At 45.2% G+C, this 25,149-nt stretch overlaps 2 protein-coding genes across 2 annotated transcripts in view; both read left to right on the top strand.

Annotated features, from left to right (window-relative positions):
• The window catches only part of scube1 (signal peptide, CUB domain, EGF-like 1), a 56,349-nt gene extending 42,419 nt beyond the window's left edge, over positions 1–13,930 (top strand). The window contains exons 8-22 of the mRNA XM_084038861.1: positions 2,604–2,726; positions 4,107–4,223; positions 4,645–4,767; positions 4,858–4,977; positions 6,310–6,408; positions 7,034–7,150; positions 7,247–7,405; positions 7,599–7,802; positions 7,890–8,051; positions 8,741–8,908; positions 9,425–9,586; positions 9,776–9,973; positions 10,357–10,509; positions 10,723–10,802; positions 10,902–13,930. Coding sequence (XP_083894987.1) covers positions 2,604–2,726; positions 4,107–4,223; positions 4,645–4,767; positions 4,858–4,977; positions 6,310–6,408; positions 7,034–7,150; positions 7,247–7,405; positions 7,599–7,802; positions 7,890–8,051; positions 8,741–8,908; positions 9,425–9,586; positions 9,776–9,973; positions 10,357–10,509; positions 10,723–10,802; positions 10,902–11,054 — 2,138 coding nt within the window. The 3' untranslated portion in view covers positions 11,055–13,930. The remainder of the gene's footprint in view (positions 1–2,603; positions 2,727–4,106; positions 4,224–4,644; positions 4,768–4,857; positions 4,978–6,309; positions 6,409–7,033; positions 7,151–7,246; positions 7,406–7,598; positions 7,803–7,889; positions 8,052–8,740; positions 8,909–9,424; positions 9,587–9,775; positions 9,974–10,356; positions 10,510–10,722; positions 10,803–10,901) is intronic.
• A 6,839-nt stretch (positions 13,931–20,769) lies between these two features.
• mpped1 (metallophosphoesterase domain containing 1) overlaps positions 20,770–25,149 on the top strand; it is a 38,351-nt gene continuing 33,971 nt past the window's right edge. Inside the window, exons 1-2 of the mRNA XM_084039184.1 lie at positions 20,770–20,975; positions 22,266–22,447. Of these exons, the coding sequence (XP_083895310.1) occupies positions 20,785–20,975; positions 22,266–22,447 (373 nt within the window). The 5' untranslated portion in view covers positions 20,770–20,784. The remainder of the gene's footprint in view (positions 20,976–22,265; positions 22,448–25,149) is intronic.

The raw sequence follows: 25,149 nt of genomic DNA, 5'->3' as shown, positions 1-25,149 counted from the left end.
AACACGATTAGCTGAGACGGTAACCATGGTGATTGTTGAGGGCTACCTCCATTCTCCCTTCACCCTCTCTCTCTCTCTCTCTCTCTCTCCTTCCACGCTCTCTCAAACTTTATCATTTCAAGATGTGCGGAGGCTTAATTTATTTATTTGAGCTCAAAGCTTATTTAAGCTCCATTAAAGGTAATTATATCCCCCATTATGAGGCTCAGCCATCCCCCAGAGTGGCCATTAAGTGTGAGTAGCTGCGGCCGCTCTGCCAGTGTGTTTTGCGGCTGCCAGAGTAACAGCGAAGCCGTGTCTGTCTGCGTCGGGACGGTTTCACGTCAAGGCATTAGAGCGGCGTGGGCACAGGCGGGAATGTTGTGGACCCGCTTACTCCTGATTTGAGAGTCCAGATTTCCCGTCCTATGCTCTGGTTTTCCTGTTGCGACATGTGATCTGATTTTAATACAAAATTCAACAAAAGTTGCATTTTTTTTTTTTGTGGTCTTGGGGGGGTTTAGAAGAAAAAGGCAAGCGTCCCTCCCGTTGCCTCGCAGATAGAGATCAGAGCTACAAGCTACTGTCAGCACGTCAAAGGGAAAGAGAACAGGAACTGGCCGTGACTGATCTGAATCCTTTTGGCAGACGGCGCCGCAGGTCAGACGTGAGCTGAAGGCGGTGTGGGAGGAGTGACACCGGGAATAAATTAAAAACAAGAGAGGAGCTCACTGCTTCTCTGCCGGTATGATGGCACACTTTGGGACTTCCCAAACACCCTTACCGACCGGTCTCCTTAAAAAAACCTGCGGCCTCGTCCTCTACCCTTCCAGCCACGGGGAAATCCGTTTCAGCCGAGCCAGATGGGGGGACAATCCCTTATAAAAGGCCGCTGACAGGGGCCACAGCGGGACACGCGGTTTACTACATTTTTTATAGCGGCTCGCGGCCAAGCTCCTTGCGGATTCCTGTCTCAGCTCCATATTTAGATGAAGAGTTCATTGAGCAGAAGCTCCCCGAGGAAATACGGAGCGAGGAGGATCAGGCCGGCGGAGGCCAGGAGTCTACCCTGATGGAAAAACACAGTGGCTTAGTTACTGGCCTGTTTTATAAGGGCTCCTATCACGCTACGCAGAGGGGCCGTGTTGACTGGACCTCTATGTGCTCTCGCCACCTTCTCTTGACCCCGTTAGAAGCCGGGTCTCGATTGATCTGGACTCTGGTCCAGAGTCTTCTGCGGTCCTCTACATGGTCCTCTATGTAGTCCAGAGTCTTTTATAGTCCTCTACATAGTCCTGTATATAGACCTCCCTGGAGAGCGAGTAGGTAGTAGTGAACGAGGTTGACTTTATACTGAAGTGTTCTGCTTCAACGGTCACTATGGCAACAGTACACATAAAAATGGCCACTTCTCTGACATCATCCGTCCTACCAGTTTATGTCTCGTCACCGTGGTGATGTGGTCTCTGCCGGGTCGAAGGTCGGTCTGTCTGAGGCGTCCATGTTTGATGGTTGTTTAATCATCGTTTACTTTAAGAATCAGCTTAAATGGCCAACCATGTGAACTCACACAAGGAATTTGTCTGTTTTCTGTTTCTCTCAATGAACTCGACATACGAGTTCCTTCTGTTTTCTCTCCCTCCTCTTCCTCCCTCTCTCCCCCTCCTCCTCTTCCTCCACTTCTCTGGTGTCTTGCTGGACTTCTTCCCCGGCTCAAGGGCTTAGGTGTTAATCCCTCCCAGTTTTCATCACTTAGAGCACCAATCAAAAAGGGCTTAGCTGGTGTAATCTGCCAGACTATTGTCCCCATCTCGCTCTTCCTCCACCTCCTCCAGAAACAAACCTCATACAGTGTTGGATGATAATTGTTCAAATCAAGTTCTTAAAAAAACATGACGTGCCGCCAGCGTTGTTTTCGCTGAGTTTGTGCGTCCGCCTGCAGGTTTGGGACATGTTGCAATGATACCGATGGTTTTTGGTATAAATCAGGCTGAGAGGAGGACAACGGCCTGTTATCACCTCTCTGTTCTTGGCAGGAATCAGGAAACAACTTTGTACTACAAGCTCCAAATGTACAACATGTGCTTTTAATGGCGCTTCCCTCAAACTTTTGTACTTTCCATCTTTTTCCATCGGCCACATCTTTATTTATCGAGACATAAAGTCGATGTTTCTCTTCTTTAAACTTAAGCTTAAGCTTAAGCATTTGAGAAAAAGGATGATCAGCTCAAAAAGCACAAAACAAATTCCAAGTTGAAAATGTTTAATTTTGTTTGCCAAATATGTTTTGCAGGAATGTAATTGCTATTATATCTGCAGAAAAAGTTTAATGATGCCTTACCTTAATGTTGAAAAGGAATACTGATTAACAAGAACATTTTGAAATGGCATATCATTTCTAAAAGGATGTGGGTGTTAGCTAACTTTAGCTAACGTTAGCTAACGTTAGCTAACGTTAGCTGTTATCTGACGCTAACGTTCACAGAGGTCACATTGACTTAATTTACGATGCGTTCAAACTATACAGTAAAAAAAAACATTGTCATGTGTTCAAATGTGAGTTTGTAAAATGGAATTATGTTTTTAATTATATTCGTCCCCTTATTTTGGTTTTCCACGCTCAGACATCGACGAATGCCAGGAGAACAACGGAGGATGCGACCACTTCTGCAGGAACACGGTGGGCTCCTTTGAATGCAGCTGCCAGAAAGGCCACAAGCTGCTCACCGATGAACGGACCTGCCAAGGTGAGTCACCGACGGTGTCAATCGATCACGCAGATTCTCATCGCATCACCCAGTTGTCGGGTCTAACTTTCAGTTCCTTTGGTTCCCGTTCCTGTCCAATTGCCAGGTTTCTCCCCATACGATTTGCCAGGTTTGTCCCTGTATCATTTGCCAGGTTTGTCCCTGTATGATTTGCCAGGTTTGTCCCTGTATGATTTACCAGGTTTGTCCCTGTATGATTTGCCAGGTTTGTCCCTGTATCATTTGCCAGGTTTGTCCCATATGATTTACCAGGTTTGTCCCTGTATGATTTGCCAGGTTTGTCCCTGTACGATTTGCCAGGTTTGTAGCCGTATGATTGCCAGGTTTGTCCCCTTACTATTACCAGGTTTATCACAGTACGATTTGCCAGGTTTGTCCCCGTATTATTTGCCAGGTTTGTCCCTGTACGATTTGCCAGGTTTGTCCCTGTACGATTTGCCAGGTTTGTCCCTGTACAATTGCCAGGTTTTGTCTCCATTTTCCCGATGTCTGGACAATATCGGCTCCCAACGTGACATTAAAATGAATTTCTGTTGCGTCTGCCAGAAATGGTGGAGAAACCAGAAGCAGAGAGAGATTAATCATCAGAAAAGTTGTTCTTAAAGTTCAGAGCGATGTTGTCAGACATCACTGTCAAAACACCTCATCAACAAACAAAAAAAGAAACGCATCAACATTTTGATTTTGCACATGTTCGACAGCTGCCGGTGACTTCTGTGTGCCCCAGCACACTTCATGTAAACCTTGACTCGTGGTTTAGCTCGAGTCCTCACATGAACAGTTGCCTGGAATATTTGCCGAGCCAAAATCCTCAACAACTTCCTCCACATGACAAACTCCATTATGACACGGCTTATTTTTAGCTTGTAAAGCCGCCGGCGGAACAGCCTGAAATAAACCAGGTGAGCTTAAAAGAAAACCGCTGGCCTCCGTCTCTGATAGGTTAATAATATTTGGTGCTGGACGTGTAAACACACACACACACTCACACACACACAGACATTGAGTCACGGTCACGGTTTTTCCAGGTCGGTGTATAAGAAGGAGCTCTTGTCCCGGCCGAATGTGGAAGTCGTGTATTTGTTTAGGACACACGTCCGCTGTGATTAATGGGACGAGCTCTTTAGCAGCCTGTGTTTGTCGATATATGAGTCATTAAGATTATCTGTAAACCTCCTCTTCCTGTCTGACCTTTTGCAGCGGGACAGAAACCTGTTGCTCAATTGAAGTCGACCTGACCTTTTTAACCCTTTTTTAGCTCACATCCTCTTGTTGTTTTGTGACACCTTTATTTAATGCCGTGATGTGAACGGGGAAACCTCTTGATGAGTCACCGTTCCCTTTCTGGTCTCCCCTCAGACATCGACGAGTGCTCCTTCGAGAGGACCTGCGACCACACCTGCATCAACTACCCCGGCAGCTTCGAGTGCCTGTGCCAAAAGGGCTACATCCTGTACGGCCTCACTCACTGTGGAGGTGAGAGTCCGCGCAGGTCTCAGACCAGCAAAGTCCAGGATGGTAACGGCCAGCCGGCCTGCATGTTTACACCTGGAGCTCGACCACAGTGTTAGAAAGCTGTTGATTCAACTGTCTGGTCAAAGTACGGAAGCCCTGAAAGGCAAACAAGGAAACACATCAGCACCTGTTTTCGAGTCATTCAGAAAAAATATCTTGACTTTTTTTTGTTCACCTGTTCACATTTTAGATCAGACTTGTAAAATAGATTAAAGATTAGACAAGATTAAAAAAAAGTTCTTTACTGGCCGCTCAGGGCTTCTGTAGATGCAGTTTGTGCTTCAACTCCTGATCTCTTGTCCACCTCTATGCGTGTCATATGTCTTTATGATTGCTCCACACACACACATTGCCCATGATGCTCTCTGTTTTGGCGTCCCAGACATCGATGAGTGCAGCATCATCAACGGCAGCTGCGAGTACGGCTGCATCAACACGCAGGGCGGCTACGAGTGTGTGTGTCCGCCGGGAGAGAAGCTCCACTGGAACAAGAAGGACTGCATCGGTAAGCACAGACACGTGTGTGTTTGTGTGTGTGTGTGTGTGTGTGTGTCCAGGTGGTTGTCATGGTGATGTGACTCTCTGTGTTCCTCAGAGGCGGTGAAGTGTCTGCCCAATGGGAAGCCAGCACCCCGAGCCCAGCTGACCTGCACCAAGAGCGCCGGGGCGGAGGTGTGCTCGCTGTCCTGCCCTGCCAACGCCCTCTTCCTCGCAGGTACGTGGGTACACACACACACACAGTACACACACACACGCACACACACAAACACACACACACACACACACACACACACACACACACACACACACACTAACTATTGGATGGATTGCCATGACAGTGTTGAAATGGCATCATGTGGATGAATCCTGGGATTTATCTTCCAGCACCACTACTTTTTTACATTTTTTTTAAAATATTGAATGTCGATATTGATTTCGATGTTTGGTTTATGACCCAAATAACCTGCAGAACTGGTGACGTTACCATCAGCCTGATGCTAATTATTGAATGGTAGCTAACGTGTTAATCTGAGATGGTGAACAAACCAGCTAAAAATCAAATACAGTGTCTCACAGATTTAGATGAATCTTGTTCTTCTACAGTTTTATTGAATTAGGAAAATAATGCATATATTAATGGGAGATCACTACACAAATTATAGTGTTTATTATTATTATTATTATTATAAATCATTTCTGGGATGAACTTCATTGTGACTGTGAGGTTTATAAACCCTTCTCCTTGTCGTGTATCTTATATACATAATATAATATATAATATTATTTATATTAAATTTAACAGATTCAACTCATTCTCCTGTAAATCCCTTTAAAATGCCTTTTCCTCTCTCTCATGCTGCACACGCTGCCGCCCTCTGGTGGCGACGACCTGCAGCTGCAGATTCCCGTCCCATCCTTTTCCCCTCTCCATGCCACCGATGCTCGACGAAGGCTGTCGTTGCCGTGGTGATTGGCTCCTCTGGGGCTTCCTCCACTCAGACTGACATTTTGTTGGCGTTTCCCAGATCTCCTCCCGCCACAACTCTCAACACACATCTGTAAATCGATTACATTCTCTGATCACGCTGTTTTTTCCCCCATAAACTCAGTTTAACTTGGCCGCTGCGGTGTGAGGATGATGGATGGCTCTCAGGCATGAAGTGAAATATTTGTTTTTCTGTCTTTTTTGGAGAGCGTCCTAAGCCCAGAGGGGGAGAGAGAGAGCCACGTCAAAATTCCTGTGGCCTAATGAGGCCTTAAACTCTTTATTTAATCATCGCACTTTTATGACCTCATTTCTTATTCGTGTGTCTTCTGAGATGGAAAGACCGGATTCCTCTCATCTGGACTTTTCATTTCTCAAAAGGAGGTTTAAGGTCACATGGCTGAGACTTCTCACAGGAGGACGCCGTTTATGAAATTCATCCTCAGCATTGTATGCCATCGCCAAGTGATCCTTGACTCAGTGTAGTCTAATGTGTGTGTGTGTGTGTGTGTGTGTGTGTGTGTGTGTGTGTGTGTGTGTGTGTGTGTGTGTTTCTGACAGACTCGGAGAACAGCTACACACTGAGCTGTGGCGTTCCCGTCCAGCCGGGTAAAACGCCTCAGAAGAGGAACGCCACCACCGCCTTACCCACCTGCGCCGGTACGGTAACACTGTTCACACATATTTAACCATAAATGCAATTTCTTTGACTTTTTATATCAAAATCTTATATCTTTTTATTTCCTGAAAACAAAATATGACTTGCGTTTACATCTGGTACCAACCAATGACATCATGACATCTGTCCACCAATCAAGCTACAACTTTTAAGCTTCCTCATTAAATGAAGCAAATATCTGACGAAGTGAGAAAATTCATCAGTCTGACGGTGATTCAGCCTCTGGGGACAAAGAGAAGTTTCTGATGTGTGATATTTATTTTTTTATCTATCCCTAACGCTGGCCAATCAGACCAGGCGTTCTTAAAGAGACAGGCGCTAAAACGGAGCGTTTCACATGGAGGGTGAATACAGAAGCATTCAGACAGACAGTATGAGGAAAATAAAGAGTTATTTTAGACCTTAAAGCATGTAAACAAGAAATCCAAAACACAAGAAGGAACTTGAAAACGAGAACAACACGTCTCCTTTAATGGTAAATAAAGTTTTATCTAAAATTAAAGGGCAGAAAATGTCATCTTGCATAATCGCTAAAAAATAACATTAAAAAATACGTTACACACCTGTATTACATCATGACTAACAGTGTTGTGCTTCTGATTGAAGACACGCTTGCCCCGCCCATCAAACAGAAGGCCAGGTTCAAGATCAAAGACGCCAAGTGTCACCTGAGACCCCGAAACAAGGAGAAGCACAGAGACTCGTCCAAGCAGAGTCTGCAAGGTAAAGAGCTCCTCCAGAATCAGAAAAGGTGAAACAACTGCACTCATTTAGTGTTGAAATGCACCACATGGATTTCTTTTTTTTTCCACCTGCAAGGAGGTCAGTTCCCCTGCACCGACGACTGCCATGTGACCTTCGTCAACCTCAAGTGCGACTCGTCTAAGAAGCGCAGACGGGGGCGCAAGTCTCCTTCGAAAGAGGTTTCCCACATCACGGCAGAGTTTGAGATGGAGATGAAGGAGGAGGAAGCCTCAGGTGGGAAGTTCCTCCTTACCCCGTTTTACTTTAACTTCACTTAGAATAACAAGACGTCATCTGCATACATAGAGTACATATCATAGAATAAAATGTAAATTAAAACTTTTACAGAAAGTCTCCTGTGGTACCAAACTACAATCAGAATACAATCATGATATATGATCTCTAAATCTAAAACTTTTTTCCTCAGACTTGTGTAACGTGGACTGTGTACGGGAACGGGTGAAGCAGAAGCTGCAGAGCGCCATGCGGACGCTCAGGAAGTCCATCAACAAGCAGCAGTTCTACATCCAGTTCTCGGGGACCGAGTACGAGGTGGCCCAGAAACCGTCCCGGGCGCCGGACGGCGCCGAGGCCTGCAGCACGGGACAAGTCCTCCGAGACGGCAAATGTGGTAGGTTTTTTTTTTGTTTTCTACTCGTCGTCCGTGTAGTTGTTTGATGCCACGTCGTAACGAGTTGAATGTGCCGTACCCTCGCAGTGAGCTGTGGCATGGGAACCTTCTACAGCGGGGAGCAGGAGCAGTGTGTTCAGTGTCCCCCGGGGACGTACCAGGACACGATGGGCCAGCTGTCCTGTGAGCCGTGTCCAAGCACTGAGGGCCAGGGTGTCGCCGGGGCCCGGAACGTGTCCCAGTGTGGAGGTCAGTCACCGTCAAATCACTACCTCACCTGAACATACTTCTGGTTTTATTATGGAGCAAACCATTTTTCCTTGAACCTTGAATTTCAAAAGCCCCGGATGGTCCATTCTTCCTGTTATACCTGTGTGTGTGTGTTTACCACACGTATGACAAATTGCTCTGCCCATAGAAAAAGCCAAAAGCGTTTTTACATTTACTGCCATCAGTGCGTAGTTTTTGCTGCTTTGTTTGTGTGAACTGTATTGACGCAAAAAAAAACAACAACATAATTTTCCAAGTGTTTTGCAAGAGATGATTAACGAGCATTTGCTGATTTGGTGGAAGGTTTTGTGGTTAGTTTGTGTTGAGTTTTACAGAAATAGCCTTTAATTTCAAAATGTAATATGTTACGTTTACGCCACCTAGTGACTATTCATGCACAGTGAATCTCAGCCATATTTATAAATGAATAGGACAACATTTCCAACATGGTTCCAAGATGTCAGGAAACACAAGAAGAGCAAGAAGCTCAAAATAAAAACTAAACAGAAGAGCAAACTTCTCTGACCTGATTTCTGTAAGACTTAATGAGCACTTTGGTTGAAGCTGAGGTTCGAAAAGATGATGCTCCACTGATGAGCGCTCTTTTATTGTGTAGTTTATGTATTCAAACTGTGTTTTAGAAGATTTCCTCGTGTCCCTACCCTAAGGTCAGTGTCCGGCGGGTCACTATTCTGCTGACGGTTTCCGTCCATGCCAGATGTGTCAGCTGGGCTCCTACCAGCCTGAACCAGGCCGGGTCCTTTGCTTCCTCTGTGGAGGGGGTCTCATGACCAAGTACGAAGGATCGGTGTCCTTCAGGGACTGCGAGGCCAAAGGTGAGCATCACACAATAATCAGTAGTTGGCCTTGATTTAAAAGAACTGAGAGCTTGTTCCAGATATGTGGAGCATAAAAACTAACGCAGACCTGAACCCAGACCACATGAAAGAGGTCTGGAAGGTTCATAATGTCCCAGAAGATCGGAAACGAACCATTTGGTGTTTTATTAAAAAAAAAAACAATTTGGTGTTTTTATATTTAATGTAAGTCTGTAGGTCATTGTACAAATATCGTTTTGGGATGAAATATCTCAACAACTGTGAAAGACGTCTATATGACCTACATGTGCAGACGAGAAGATTGGTTATTTCTATGTAATTACTCTTGATGCTTCATCAACTTCAGTTGAAACACTATCAATGTTGGCCACAGAGGGCGCCAAAATCAACACAAAACTAAAGCAACTTCGAGCTCAAAGCACTGCTGTTCCTAAACTCAGCCTCACAGGGGGCACCAAAATGTCAGACTTTATATGTGTGTGTTTGTGCTGACTGGCTGCTGTTCCTCCTCAGTCCACTGTGCTCCTGGACATTACTACAACTCCAGCACTCACCGCTGTATCCGCTGCCCGGCGGGGACCTACCAGTCCGAGTTCGGGCAAAACTACTGCATCACCTGCCCAGGCAACACCACCACCGACTTTGACGGCGCCACCAACGTCTCCCACTGCAAAAGTAAAGCTTCCCCGACACAAACACTCAGATTTGGAAAGTCAGTTCATTGATGTTGCATTTGCGATCTTTTGGTGGTCAACATTCTTGCGTAGCTTGAGCTGTTGCACTCCGTGCTAATGTACGTCATCATTGTTTACAGACTGTAAAAAGGGTTCTCGTTGCTCAGTGTTTCTGTTATTTTGCCCTCAGACCAGGTGTGCGGAGGTGAACTGGGAGAATACACAGGCTACATCGAGTCTCCGAACTACCCCGGAGATTACCCCTCCAACGTGGACTGTGTGTGGACCATCAACCCGCCGCACAAGAGGCGGATTCTGATCGTGGTCCCGGAGATCTTCCTGCCCATCGAGGATGAGTGCGGAGATGTGCTGGTCATGAGGAAGAGTGGTAAATAAAAAAAATTCGGATTTTTTTTTTCATATTCTCCAAAACTAAGGATGTGACTGTTGATGGTCATTGTCAGGCAACAGGGTTAGTGCTGGTTCTGTGTAGTTCCTCAAGATGATTTAACAGTAATCTCGGACCACTCAAGGGCAACTTGTTTTTCTTTTTTTCCCTCGGAGCTTGGGCCACATCCCATGGTCTTCATCAGTAGATTGTGAGACTGTAGATTCTGAGCACCTCTAGAACTTCCTGACGCATCACAAATTATCTCAAATAATCAAAGAGTCTGCCCACGTTTGCATAGGCCAGGAAGTCGGGACGGTGGACAGGTCCAAAGAACACAGGACTAAGAAGGAGACATACTATTCTTTGTGCCTTTCCTCCAGCCCTTCCCACCTCCATCACCACCTACGAGACGTGTCAGACCTACGAGCGGCCAATCGCCTTCACCTCTCGCTCTCGCAAGCTCTGGATTCAGTTCAAGTCCAACGAGGGCAACAGTGGCAAAGGCTTCCAGGTCCCATACGTCACCTACGATGGTGAGTCACCTTAAAATAAAAAGGATTCTGAAATAACTCCATAATGATGGTGATCAGTAAAAAGTCTGAAGTCATGCTTTGTTAGGTCTATCTGCAAGACCACTACTTTTACTATGCTTGTTTTCTGAATCTACTCCAAATAAGGTCATCTAGACCTAAATTGCAGACTTTGTGTGCAAAAGTGATCTATCACTGAACCCTGTTCTGTTCCAGAGGACTACCAGCAGCTGATAGAGGACATCGTGCGAGATGGCCGGCTCTATGCCTCCGAGAACCACCAGGAGATACTGAAGGTGCACCACCAGTCTTTGGTTCTGAGGGAATGTCATTGACACCTCCTCATATTGTTGGTCCAGTTGGATGACACTCTTTGTCCTTGTGCCGCCCAACAGGACAAGAAGCTGATCAAGGCCCTATTTGACGTGCTGGCCCACCCCCAGAACTACTTCCGGTACACGGCTCAGGAGTCCAAAGAGATGTTCCCTCGCTCCTTCATCAAGCTGCTGCGCTCCAAAGTCACCAGGTTCCTGAGGCCATACAAATAGACGGGGGGCCCCTCCGCTATGCCGTTAAAGACCCCCGTCATCCTGCGTCATTCCAAATCCACCAACCTAAACGTCACCCGTCCCCCCCAACCCCCCTGTCTAATTCTCCCCTCTTGGTCAATACGTTATTGTACCCATTCTACGACTTACCCTCTTCCAGTCACATGATGCCTTTCCTCATCTTTGACCACCTTTTAATTCGTAACACATTCGTCAACTTCCCTCCAGCTGGTGCAGCTTTTTGTTTGCCAGAGTCCAGACCTTTGACCTTTGTCCCACCGTGCTGCTCATTGGCGCGATTGACATGTATTCTCGAAATACATGCGTTGTATAACCCCAACGAAACCAGCGTGGCGCATGGCGACGTCATGGCGACATCACCGCCGACTCAAACTGCCATTAGCTTCAGGCAGATACGTGATTGGTTGAGGAAAGTCCAATGTTTGGAGTGGATGCCGGACTGACGATTGAACCAGAACGTAACGCAGTTGACTGTTCGGATATCAGGCAAACTTTGTGGACAAGGTTTGACCGATCTGGGTTTTTGCAGGCCAGTATTAGTACTTTTATAAGTTGTCAGAATATTTCTGCAGGTTCCAATTGAATATTAAATACAGAATTTAATATTTTTGAAAAAAAATATACACATGTTAAGGACAAATCTTCACTTTCAGCAACAAGCATGTCATTATTTTTAATGTTGACAGCGAGGAAACAACATGGATATAAAAAATGTTAAAGTAGTGGAGCGTAAACCTGCATATTAGGGTTTATAGCGGTTATTATAATTAATTTACCCATCTGTTATTGACCAGGTTAAAAGCTAAAAAAGCAAAATCATGCAAAACCTGTGTATCGGTCAAACCATGTTCCTGCTCACCTTCATTCATGACTTTATTCCTTCCCTCACTCCCCTCGTTTCTACTTCGCTCTGCTTTGTTTTCCGTGTTGTTGTTGTTTTTTGTTTTTTTAATATTTATACTGAACATGTGAGAACTTGCAGAAGCCCACATCGCAGATGTACAACGCACATATGGATGTGTGAGACGGGTTGTACACGCATGATGTGTCGAGACGTATCGGCCCACACAGTGTACATGGATGTATTCTTAAATTTGATTTTTTTTTTCTTTTTTTTTTTTTTTCTTTGGCCCCGATGTGCACGAGACGGAAAAAATTATGTTGGTGCACTTAAAAACCATTTTAACGTCGAAAAAGATTTGAAAGAAAAGTGGGGGAAACCAGGTCCACCTGTAGAGGGCGCTTGATCCATTCGAGCGCAGGGAGAGATTTTAAACGGGGTGAATCAGAAAAGTCTATATTATAATTTTTTTAAATAAATAAAAAAAAGAAAGATATATAACAAGATGAGAGAAACTACCTGCAAGTGACAGATTGTTACTTTAGAGAGAAATGTATGTGATGTAACTAATATTTGGAACTTTAATTGCACTTGAATTTTATATTTTAAACTGTAGGAGAAAAAAAAGATCTAAGTTACGTATTTGTAACCTTTTTTTGTGTTGTTTTTGAAAATGTGCCACATGTGGCGGCAATGTTAGCGACGTTAGCTTGCAGTGACCCCCCCAAAAAAATCTCTTGGTTACGGCTCTCGTATATCTCGTACGTTACACTAATGCGCACAGAGGAAGCATTCGATCCCTCAAAACAAACTAGTCTGTTTGTAACCGCCGGTTCCTGCTTCACCCCTCAAACGCGTCCTCGAGCTGCCAGAGAGAAGAAGCTTCAGAATAAAAGCTTCTTGCATGATGGCACCACTTACAGTATAAAATAATTCACCCAGATGCGATGTCTTTCCATTCAAACAGTAAGTGTAGTGTGTATACTATGCTTTTTTTCCTTTTTATAACCCAGCTAAACGTTTCCATGTCATTCCCCGTGCTACTAATATGTCTATGAAATCCGTTCCCGCGTTTCGAAGGCGGGCTCTATATCCGCGACTGGAGTTTCTAAAAGGCGTGTTTAAGGCGTTTGTTGGTCCCGGAGGCGAATGTAGTTGCAGGAGTCCGGCGTCGGTGTGTCCGAAAAAGCGGACTTACGGCTCCGTCAACTGTGAGCCGGCGAACTTTATCTGCGTAAAAAAAAAGTCGCCAGTCTCCTCTGACTGATGATACAAAAATTTAAAACCCCTGATTGGCGTTAAGGCTCCTCAGGAAGCTAAACCCTCCGTGAGGAGAGTTACGGAGGAACGTGAGGGGATGTCGGAGCTCCTTCATGCTCCCAAGGTGCGTTCACACCAAAGGCCAAGCAGATTGTTCGCCAGATTGCATATAAATCAAAGCAAAGACGCGAATACACGCAAATTCTGCGTTTTTTGACTTGCTTGTCGTCTTGCGGACAGAACAAACAAATTACGATCCTTTTTATCGGTTTATTGCAGTTAAATCGCAGACATTTTTGCGGGATTTGGGCTCATACCGCTTTAGTAAACCAGCCGATGTGTGTCGAGCACCTCTGGGTGACGTTATGAACCGACGTTTGGTTATGGTACGGCCTACTTCCTGTTTGAGGTGGGCAGCGTTCAATACGAGCTCAAAATTTATAAATTGACTGTTTGTTTTTTTCTTCCTGAGAATGTATTCTATTGTGAATGTGTGTGTGTGTGTGTGTGTGTGTGTGTGATGGAGAAAGGGACTGTGTGTGTGTGTGTGTGTGTGTGTGTGTGTGTGTGTGTGTGTGTGTGTGTGTGTGTGTGTGTGTGTGTGTGTACTCTAGTCCAATCTGTAGAGGAATAATGTTAACGTTTGTGTTAGTCGGTTGTACCCAAAGAGAGAAAGTGTAACGCGGTGTTGTGCTTTGTTTGGTCCATGAAACTCCAGAACTGAACAGATTCAATAAAACAGTAGCAGAAAACAGTGTTGTGTCTTTTGTGGGGTTTTGTGAACGTGAAGCAGCGTTGCCCTCGGAGACGCTCCTATCTACTCATTAAATCTCTAATCTCTCCTCAGATGTGGCCGTCCCACACAAAACCCTCCTGAAGTACACTTTCCCGAAAAAAAAAACTATAATTTTTAGCCGACGCTGCCGATGTTGCTCTTATCTTGGAGCGACACAATCGGAGCAGCGGATCTGGTTGCTACATCAGAAACACTCGTCGTCATCCATTTTTTTTTTTACACTCGTTCTTTTGTCTTAGAAAGAAAGAAGAAGTGAGGGGGGCGAGGGGGCGGAGCCACAAAACACGACGCTGAAGAAAGGATTTTCAGGCAAGTGGAAGAAATTACTGTGAAATACTGTAGTTAGATACTTTTATGACACTATATTTAAAAAAATTTTGGCATACAATATTGCTACATTTTTAAGAAATACTAAAGTATTTATGATATTATTATGACATTATATTGGGACATTTTAATGACATTTATATGATTTTTTACATTTTAATGACATTTATATGAACATTTTAAGACACAAATGTTTCAATATTTTTATTACATACTATACTTAGTATCTTTTTCACTACACTAGGATATGTTTTAAAGCATATTTTTTATGAAATACAGTCATTTGCTTTTTATTGTTAATTTATGAAATTTTAAGGAAAAGAACAAGTGTTACTTTTTATGACTTTTATGATATTCTCGTACATTTTTATTACTTACTATAGTATGGCAGTATTTATACAATACTTTTTAATGACATACTTTACTAGGATATTATTTTGACTCTTTCATCCTGTTCTACACTATTATGTGTTTTAGATGTTTGTTCTGTCTGACAGAATGACGGACTTCACCGCCTGTTATATTATATATACTATATTACTGTAAAATCCTCAGCTGCTCTGCTGTTGGTCGTTAATCACATATGATATTCACGCGTCCTTCCAGGACGTCCAATCAGCGGCCGGCATCTGCAGGCGGCAGATGCTGAGATTCCTCTCCCGCCGCTATCTTGTTGCCTTTTCTCCCATCAGTTTGCAAAGTTCACGGGAATAAAGACCGAACGTTAACGGCTGACTGACTGACAGAAGCACAGTTTGATCTAATTACCAGACGACTCCGATAACTGATACTATACAACCAAAAAAAAAAAACCTCACACGATGCTAAATCTGTTGGATAGCAGTTTTATAACCTCGCTGTGATTAACAGCCGACAATGAATCTTGAAATTAAGTACAAATGTGCAAATGCAGCGGCCAACTGGCGTAATAAATCCTGAGATATCGGGATGGATTCAGTTCTCGGTTAAAAGAAAGGAGTTCTGTCTCAAAACGATGCCCGGGTGAACATTTACATTTACAGGAGATCCCTTTATGAAGTCACTCTTACATTAACAACAATGCGGTGTGATGCAGGAGTTTCATCGGTGGGGGGGGGGGGAGTTCCCGCCGTAGCTCAGCAGTACAAGAAAAACGTGAACCTCACATTTCAAGGCCAAAAGGCTCGACTGTGTTTTATATCCTCAGGTAACGGTTTCCATGACAACTTGATATCTTGATGCCATTTGCTTGCAAAAAAAAGGAGAGGGTTGTTAAGATCGTTAAGTACGTAATGAAAGTTGCGTAGCTATCGTAAAAATGGCTACCGGTTTTCACGTGGGAGACGAACGGCGGAGTCCTGCGTGAAAGTCCTACGTTCGTTCCATTTACACATCACCGTTTCGTTCCAACGACTTGTTGTCGTTTATACTTCGACACCTGACTTCCTGAGAGGCACCTCCCACAATCACTTTTCGTAGGTATGTCGGCCTTCGCACACCGAGTCCGAACCAATCCCAAAAACGTTGTGACGGTCGAAACTTTCGAGGTCATTTTTGACGACTCAGTATCTAAAATTTTTGCATTTTAATTTTGCCTTTATTTTCTTTTAATCCTTCTATTTTTTTTTCACTTTATTGTATGACATTTTTATAATGTGAAGCACTTTGAGACTGCCTTGTGTATGAAATGTGCTTTACCTTGCCTTGTGTATGAAATGTGCTTTACCTTGCCTTGCCTAAAGGCTTTAAGTACGAACAAGAGATTTTCAGCTGAAAAAGGGGTTTTTGATCAACGTGAGGAGGATGTTGATCAAAAATGCTGAAAATATCAGTAAAATGTTGACGCAATGTTATTTTTAATTTGTTTTTGGGATATTTTCACAATAAACATCATTCACAGACCTCACCCTGGTGGGTGTTGTGCAGTGAACCGGCCAGCAGAGGGCGTGCTGACTCCAGCCTGAGCCTCCCAGATGCTTCCTAACCCCCCAAACCGGATCCATGTGTTTGAGCTCCAGATTGTGGTCTATTTGTTAAACCGGCCTAAATCCCAGTCCAATTACCTGCAGGTAAACCGGAGCGGAGGTGGTGATACGCTGCAAAGCCCTAATCTGACTGGTCATCCCTCCATCGCCGGTTTACCACACACAACTGGGATTTCTTTTTTCTCCTCATTTCTGCACGAATTTTGTTGTCCAAAAACAAAGAGGATGTTGAGTCCTGATCAACAATGAGACGAATCACTGAGTCAGAGGTGGAAGGAAGGGAACGGAGCAAGTATGAGGTATACTTGCAATTACCGTGTACTACTACAGTCAACAGGGAAATATTGCATTTTTCAGATCCAGATTTTAAACTTCTTACATTTCATTTCAATTACTGTTAAAAACATGTTATCAGCCATGACAGTTGTCAATGAGGGAGGTGTTACGGCCCAACTCCTTTAACTATAACTCCTCCTATAGAGGCTAAGCCCCGCCCCTTTCAGGTGTTCCCTACGGAACAAGAGCGTCGAAACAAACACGACTTTCACACAGGAGACCGCCGTTTGTGACCTGTGTGAAACCAAACGTCAACTAAACGTACTTATACGACGTAATTCAACACTTTAGCTTCATTTCACAAACTATACGTCTTTTTTTCTTCCTTCTACTTTTACAGAAGTAAAAGTATCTTTAATCGATGTTAACAGTGTGAACGATCAGTCCGATAATTAAATCAGGCAGCAAATCACTGTTGAGATCATCATTTAAAGCAGCAGTTTGAAGACGATGATTTCTCAGTGTTTTATGGAACAAACAAGTGTTTTATTGTATTGTATTATATATTCTATTATACCAGAAAATAATACATTTACAATACAACACAAACACAACAGCTTTGAAGATCAAGGTATTTCATGTGTGTGTGTTAATATAATGCAATTAATTTAATATAGCCGACATATATTATATTATTATTATTTAATATTAAATTCTATCCGTCAGTGTGTTTAAAAATCCTCATTTTGAAGATACAAATGAACAGAAAGTAAGAATAAAATCATAATAATAATTTAATGTGTATTGGGGCTGGTGGGAGAATGAGAGTCTTAATGAAATCCTGGACCCGGTCCTGGTCCTGACCCCCAGCGGGAGACCCTTAACGGGGAATGTGACCGGGAATGAGCTCTGTGGAGCCGCGCAGCAGCTCCCGGTCCTCCCTCCTCCTCCTCCTCCTCCTCCGCCTCCTCCTCCTCCTCCATGGAGAGAGAGAGAGAGAGAGAGAGAGAGAGAGAGAGAGAGCGAGAGAGAGAGAGAGAGAGAAGAAACGCATCCGCCGGTGCATCACGGGGTTCGCATTCAAACTGACCAGCGCGTCTCTGAGTCCGCGCGGACGCATCATCATCCCACCGCAGCGGCTGATCCCGGAGCAGGTAGGTCCTCCTCTTCTTCATCTCTTCATCTTCCACATTCATGCAGAGGTGTCTTTTTATCCCGTTGCATGCGCACGCAAACCCCGGAGCAGAGACGCGTGTCTCCGCGGGTCCTCCGCGCCTCGGGGATCCTGGTCCAGCCGAGCCGGTTTGGAGGATTCTGACGGTGTGGGTTTTAGTTTAAATGAAATAAGGCGTGCAGATGTGCGGGGCAACACCGTTTAATGTGAGAGACGGATCCGCACCGAAAGTGTCGGAGCGCAGTTCGGGTCTGGACCGGAACCACCAGGAGCCAGTTGTTGCTGGACGCGGGACCAAAGTTTGGTTCTGTGGAACTTAAATCATCTGCTGTAATCAATTAACACAGAGAAATATCCTGATTAGAGGTGAATGTAAATACAGCATCACTTTTATCTTCTGTGCGTGTCCGTGCACGCGGAGGAGATCGTGCACGCAGTTTCATGTTAATCACGCAGCGTCTCCTTCTGGTCCTGGATCTGCTCCGGTTTGACTTGGCTGACTTAGAGGTTCAGAGGCTGAGACTCAGGTCGACCCCCTGATCATGAAACTGTTTGGACGGACGTCATCACTGATGATTGATGAAAGGGAACCAAGAGGTCAGGGGTCACTGGACCAGACTAGGAGTCAATGCAAAACCACCACAAAGAGATGCAGACCAATTATAAAGAGATGCAAAACGAGTGAAAAGACACTAAGACAGAGAAGACTGTAAAATGGGCACAACGTGATGCAAAGCGCTGAGGAAGCCCCCGGGTGTCGCCTCGGCGGGGGTCCGTCTGGTTCAGGATCCAGACCGGAGGCTGGGGGGGGGACCACGATGAGAAGCTGAACCAACTCGTTCCAGGGATCAGATGAGATCAACTTTATGGATCAGATGAGATCAACTTTATTGATCCGGTGACAGTCAGACCTGTTGCAGGTTTTATCACAGAGCAGTGGTGGGTTTGTTGGGGGGGGGCAGAGGTTCCTGGGGGGGTCTATCCTCAGGAGGTTAGGAGTGAAGGGTCTAAACTGAAGCTAAGTGAAGGCACCGGCTGATCCAGGACCAGCAGGCTCAGGTTCCTCTTTATTTCTGCATCACGGTGCAGACATGTGTGTAACTGTAACGCTGTAATTCACATATTTCCTGGATTCTCCATGAATTAATCTCCTTCCACCTTTTTATTTTTTATTATCAATGTAGAAAACAATGTCGTCAGCAAACATAATTTAATGACCAATGTTGCTTTAGGCAGATTGTATCAGTAGATTCAGAGTTTTTGTTATTTTAAACTTTGTTTTTAAGCCGAGAATTGCGCTTAAAATAAACGGCTGGTAGCGCCATCTAGTGGGCTGTGGTGCTGCCGAGCAGTTAGATTAAATTGAAAATAAATATATATATTTATTGCTAATGTACAAAACTTGTTTTTTTATATATGCAAATGCGTTTGAATATCATTGGCAATTTCAACACATCAGCGTGTAGCGGATTAACGCGTTAGCTAGCTAACGTTCCCTCGCGTGAAGTGATGCGAAATCAGCTTTTTGAAATGAAAAAAGAAAAAAGAAAGAAAGAAAATCAGCACCAGTTGAAGCTTCATGTGGTGAGGAAAATATTTTTTCCTGATTTTTGGTCATATTTTTTTTTCTCACTATTTTCGAAGGTGAAATGTTTAACGATGAGAAATTATAAAAAGGTGGAGAATCCCAGAACTTTTCTTTTAGTCGTAGAAAATAAAACGAGGGTGTCGTGATGTTTTAATCTCACAGCATCTGCTATCACATCTTCCCGTCTCACGCCGGCGGCGGCTGTCACTGTCACCACGACAACAGAACACACACACATAATGTATGCACTCCTCACGGCTGCAGAGCATGCTGGGATTTGCCTGCCGCACACAGCCACAGCGGTGTGAAGTGTGTATCTGTCACGTCGGCGTGTGAGGTTGCAGCGAGTCGAGATGGCGCGCCGACATCGCCTGGCGGTCCAGGAGGACTTTTGCCAAAAAAAAAAGCCCCCTAAATTATCACCTCAGTCTGCAGCGCCGGCGCTCTCAGCAGGCGGCAGAACCCCGGACAAAAAAAACAGCCGCACAGCCGAATCCATTCTCCACACGGACCTGCAGGCCTCCCGTCCCAAAGACGAGGATTTAAAGGATTTCATCAAGTCATGTATTATTTTATCTCTCTGGAGCAAAGAAATGAAAAGAACATACTGTACACATACCGGAAACTCTCAGAAAACAGTCGTGACTAATAAATCACTCTCCAGATGCAATTTGCAGCCTGACTAACGTGTTTTTCATTTGGCTTCCTGTTCAAGGTGAAAATGTCTCTGTTGCATTTAAATATCAGATTTCATCTACTGCAGGCTTTCAGAAGCATCAACACGTCTGTCATTTAGAGGAGGGAGTCGTCTGCGAATGTTTAATCGGGTTATTTTCAAGGGTTCGCACGCCTTCTACAGCCACTTTCCTCCTGTATCATCAGAAGGAATTAATTGTGTTTCTCATGTTGTTGTCTGGGAGGATCCTAATACTCATTTATAAAAGATGGATCTTGTTTTTTTTTGTTATTTTTATTGATACCGATAATATAAGATCGACCTTTCATTTGGCTTGTGACACAATCTCGTATGTTGAACCTTGAATTATAAAAGCTAACTTTGTTAGCAGCTTCACACCAGAATCCACATGGATCCAGATCCACATGGATCCAGATCCTGTTTGGGTGCAGTAACCGTCATCCACAAACCAAACGGATGACGTCACCATGACTATGTTCAAAGTGTTTGGCTTCCCATCTTCCCCCACACTCTCCCTTCACACCAGCTCTGTTGTTTTACTCTCAGGTGGCTTAGAGACGACGGAGACGAGGAGGAGGAGGATGACAAGGAGGTGGTGATGTTCTCTCCTCGGCTCGCCGTCACGGTTCGCTCAGCGAGGGTTTGAGCCCGTCAGGACGCCTCAGAGCCGCCGCTGCCGACTCTGCTCGGGTCCGGACGATCTGCTCGACCTCCCCCGAAGGCTCAGATAATCCAACCACAGACTTCAGACTCCCCCGACCCAACCCACCACCCCCCCACAGTGCCATGGCCTTCACCCTGTCAGAGATCATGGCAGCAAGAAGGCAGCAGTCCCAGGCCCAGGCCCAGTCCCAGTCCCAGGCCCAGCGGGGCGCCAGGACGGCGGTAGAGGTAGACGAGTACAGCACCAACCCCACGCAGGCCTTCACCTTCTACAACATCAACCAGGGACGCTTCCAGCCGCCGCACGTCCACATGTGAGTATTCTCTGTTTTCATCTCACTGCAGCGACTTTTACATTTTGAGGTTCCAACCAGAAACTATTATCCATTAAAGACGATACATCGTCCGCAAAAAGCAGAATATGAACCATATGGCGCTAACATACTGTAGCTGAGTGTTATGAGTCGCCCCCGATATACTTATGAAGGTAAGGATATAAACACAGAGGCTCCATCATATGAACCGAGAGGCAGAAACATTTACTCCTCACAAATGGGACGACATGAAAATTCCACATCCCACTGTAAGTTCTCTCATGGAAGCCTTTCAGGAGCCGAACACCCCTCCAACAAAGGATTATAATCAGCATGCTCACGGGGATTCGGCCACTATTTGCACCATGAAAAGGTTTTTAATGTCAAAAACAACACATTCTGACATGGAGGCAAACAAAAAGCCAACTTTATAGACAAACGTTGGTCCAAAACCAACAGAAAACAGAAACAAAGGAGAGAAAAGGAAGGAACAACCACGCTGGACTGAGGAGGATGAGCAGACTAAATTCACCTGGAAGTAACGAGGCGACCAGGCACAGGTCCAACATGAGGGCGGGCTGCAATCTGATTGGTGGAGCAAACAAAGGGAGGGGAGCCGGGCTGACGAGGCTAATACAACACAGGTGATACGTGGGGAAAAGCTTGTGATATGTTATATGAAACCTGTGGGAAAAAAAACATGATGTATTTTGTCCTTTCATATTGTTTAATGGTATTTTAGGGTATTTAATGGTGATGCAGTTTGTTGGTTCTTGCTTTTAAAAGTTCAGCTTTAGTTTTAAGTCTGTTTTCACACTTTTCCAGGCTCTCTGATCTGTACTTCTTACTTGCCGTCCTATATGGATGCCTATCTCCTTTCCCACCCCCCTCTTCCTCTCTCTTGTGGTGGGGATGTGGAGGAGGAAGAGGAGCTGGCTGGGTGTTATCGTACCTGGAGGAGCGCTCACTAAAGTGGGCCACGGTTATTCACCAGCTCCCCCGACTCCCCCCCCTGGAGACCCGGCGATCCGCACGCTCGCCGGAGAAATCCCACAGGACGTTCTATATCTCCGCTTTGTGCTTTTTTTTTTCTATCTCCAGCACATTTCTCTTTTATCCATCGCTGTACAACTTGTTTCCTCCTCCTCCTCCTCGTCTGTGGGGAAGATTTTCTGCTGGATACTAATTCAGCTTTATTGTCAGACTTTGCATGGTATTGTTTCAGCAGTGACCCCCTTCTTTTCTTTCTTCCCTCCTCTAACGTTCCTGGTCTGCTCCTGGTTGTTTCAGGGTGGACCCGATGCCCCACGACACCCCCAAGCCGCCGGGCTACACCCGCTTCGTCTGCATCTCCGACACGCACTCACGCACCGACAGCATCCAGATGCCCTACGGCGACGTGTTCATCCACGCCGGCGACTTCACCGAGCTGGGGCTGCCCTCCGAGGTCAAGAAGTTCAACGACTGGCTAGGTTAGCATCCGGGGGGGGGGGGTCTGAACCAGGTCTGGGGCGAGACCCGGGTCAGTGTAAGGGTTCTTAGGAACACTTGGAAGCCTTTCTTCTTTTAACCGACTTCACTTTAATTTAAATTTTTTAAAACACACAAATTAAAAAAAAAACGTACATTCCGATCATTTTTCCGAGCATGCCCAGAAATCATACGTCTTTTCTTCTCCCCGTCGGAGTTCAAGGACAATCTGTCGGCTTCGACTTTTATTTGATCCCCTGCACTTTCACACAAAGAAACCAGTCGAGTGCAGCTTCCATTGTGACCAGAGTGGAGAACAGAACCAGCCTGTGGTTCAGCCTGGTCCTGGTCTAAGTGGGATGTGGTTTTGTGGATGTGGGTCAGGTTTCTGTGAGGCTCCGACAGACTCGTCCTGGTTCGTATCCGAGCGGTTCAACGAACCAGGCTACGTTACGTTATATCTACGTCACACGGTTTGATGGTTGGATGGAGATTTTTCTGAAGCAGACATTTCCTGACTTTAAGCTTCTCTGTAGTTTTTCTATGTTTAAGGCCGATCTGTGGTTTGTTGCGTAAGTAGGAAGCTCTCGGCTCGTTGACTGGTCTTTGTTTGTGAATGACACTATAATGTGATATAAATCAGCATTAAATGGCAGCATATCGGACATCCGATCGTATTAAAACCCGATGCGTCACAATGAAGAGCAGCTTTAGCGTTTAAATGTTTCCTTTTGGCGGACTTCGTTGAAGGGAACTCTTCCTCCTCCGGAGTCGGAGAGGCTTATCGCCATGACAGGAATGAAGTGACCTTCGTGCTGAGAGGCCACACGATCATCATCATCATCATAATCATCATCATCGGCGGCGTCATCAACATCAAAAACAGGCCTTTGTGTATTCATCTCTGGTCTCTGAGAGAAGAGGGGAGAACTTGTTGTCCTTCCCCTTCTCACACACACACTCACACACACACATACTCACACACACACACATACTCACACACACACACACACACTCACACACACACACATACTCACTCACACACACACATACTCACACATACTCACACACACACACACACACACACACACACACACACACACATACTCACACACACACACACATATACACACACACATATACACACACACACACACACACATACTCACACACACACACATACTCACACACACACACACTGCAGGGAGCGCGAGCTGCAAATCCGCTCGCCTGCACTCCAGCGGCGAGCGAGGCGACGGGAGAGACGGGAAAAGAAAAGATAAACCGAAGCCAAACGCGCCTGCTGCTGCCTCTGTAGTCGCTCTTCCTCCTCTTCCTCCTCTCTCTCTCACATTCCCCTCGCTGTCGAACGCCCCGTCCTGTACAGTAGATTAATGTAGCGCCTGCTGTTCCGCGTGTTCACAGCAGATTTTACAGGTTTTTTAGTGGATTCATTAGTCGCTTCAAGCTGAGCAGGTAAACTTTCTACTCCTTCTCTCCATCCGCCATCTTCTTTTTGTTTTTCTTCTCCTTCCTCCTCCTTCAAAACTCTTCCACCTCCCTCCCTCTCCCTCTCTCTCTCCTCGTGGCAGCTCTCACCGCCGATTCTTCTCCCGGCTCTTATTTTTAGCAGGAAGTCAGTCGGCTCTCGGAGGGCCGCTGGCAGCCGCTCAAGGCTTTTGTCAGGGACGCCGAACGCTGCAGGAGAGGAGGAGGAGGAGGAGGAGGAGACGGGAGATGGAATTCATGCAGAGAAAAAAAAGGGGGAAAGTTTGAGAATGAGGGAAAGAGGAGGAGGTGTAAATAACAAGGAGACGTCTCCCAGAGGAGCGCTGCCGTACCTGGAGACGGATCCCAAACTTCTGCCCTCCGTTGTCATGGTGACGCATGCAGGTCCAGATGTCAGTCACTGTGTGTGTGTGTGTGTGTATTATATTTACTAATGTAGTGTTGAAATGATTGGATTTAATTAGCAAATAAATAAAATAAATACATAAATAAATAAAAAATTCAAATCAACAAATTGGATGAAAATTGAATTGTTTAAATCAAGAATAAATGATTTATTTCATTTATCTAACGAACCGTATGAACAAACGTTTATTTAGAGTTAAGTCACTCTTTAAGTTCTTCAAATTAAAAAGCTCATTTGCAGTAATATTAAGAGAAAACTGATTTTTTTTAATGACTAGAAGCAGGCGTCCACACATTGCAGGTGTAGACTCGTGGTCCACTCTTCGTATAATAAGAATATATGTGTGTGTGTTAAACTCAAACGACACCTATAAGAAGTCTTGATATCTAAAACATAAATGAATGAAAAATGCAGAGTGTAAGCGGTGTTGAAAAGCCGTGCGTTGGTGCAGAAGCACTGTTGGATTGTGGGAGATGGAGGCTGACAGGTGAGAGGAGAGAGAGAGGGCGAGGGAGAAGGGGCAGCACTTCAGTCCAATTGTTTCCAATAACGGCCGCTTTGATCACACTGGCAGCTGTGGGCACACACACACACACACACACACACACACACACACACACACACACACGTGATCGGTGTGTGTGTGTGTGAGTGATGTCTGGAGTGATGGGCGGCGATGGCGTGAGCTGGGAATCCGCTGGTTGTTTAAATATGGATCTCTTTGGGAAGTTGAGTCGAGGTGGAGACGGAGTCACGTTAATACTTTAAAGGCTTCGTTCATCTCGTCTG

Source organism: Eutrigla gurnardus (genome assembly GCF_963514095.1).
Source record: "Eutrigla gurnardus genome assembly, chromosome: 21".
Taxonomy (NCBI): Eukaryota; Metazoa; Chordata; class Actinopteri; order Perciformes; family Triglidae; genus Eutrigla; species Eutrigla gurnardus.
The sequence above is the reverse complement of the archived record's forward strand: the minus strand, read 5'-3'. Positions and strand labels throughout refer to the sequence as shown.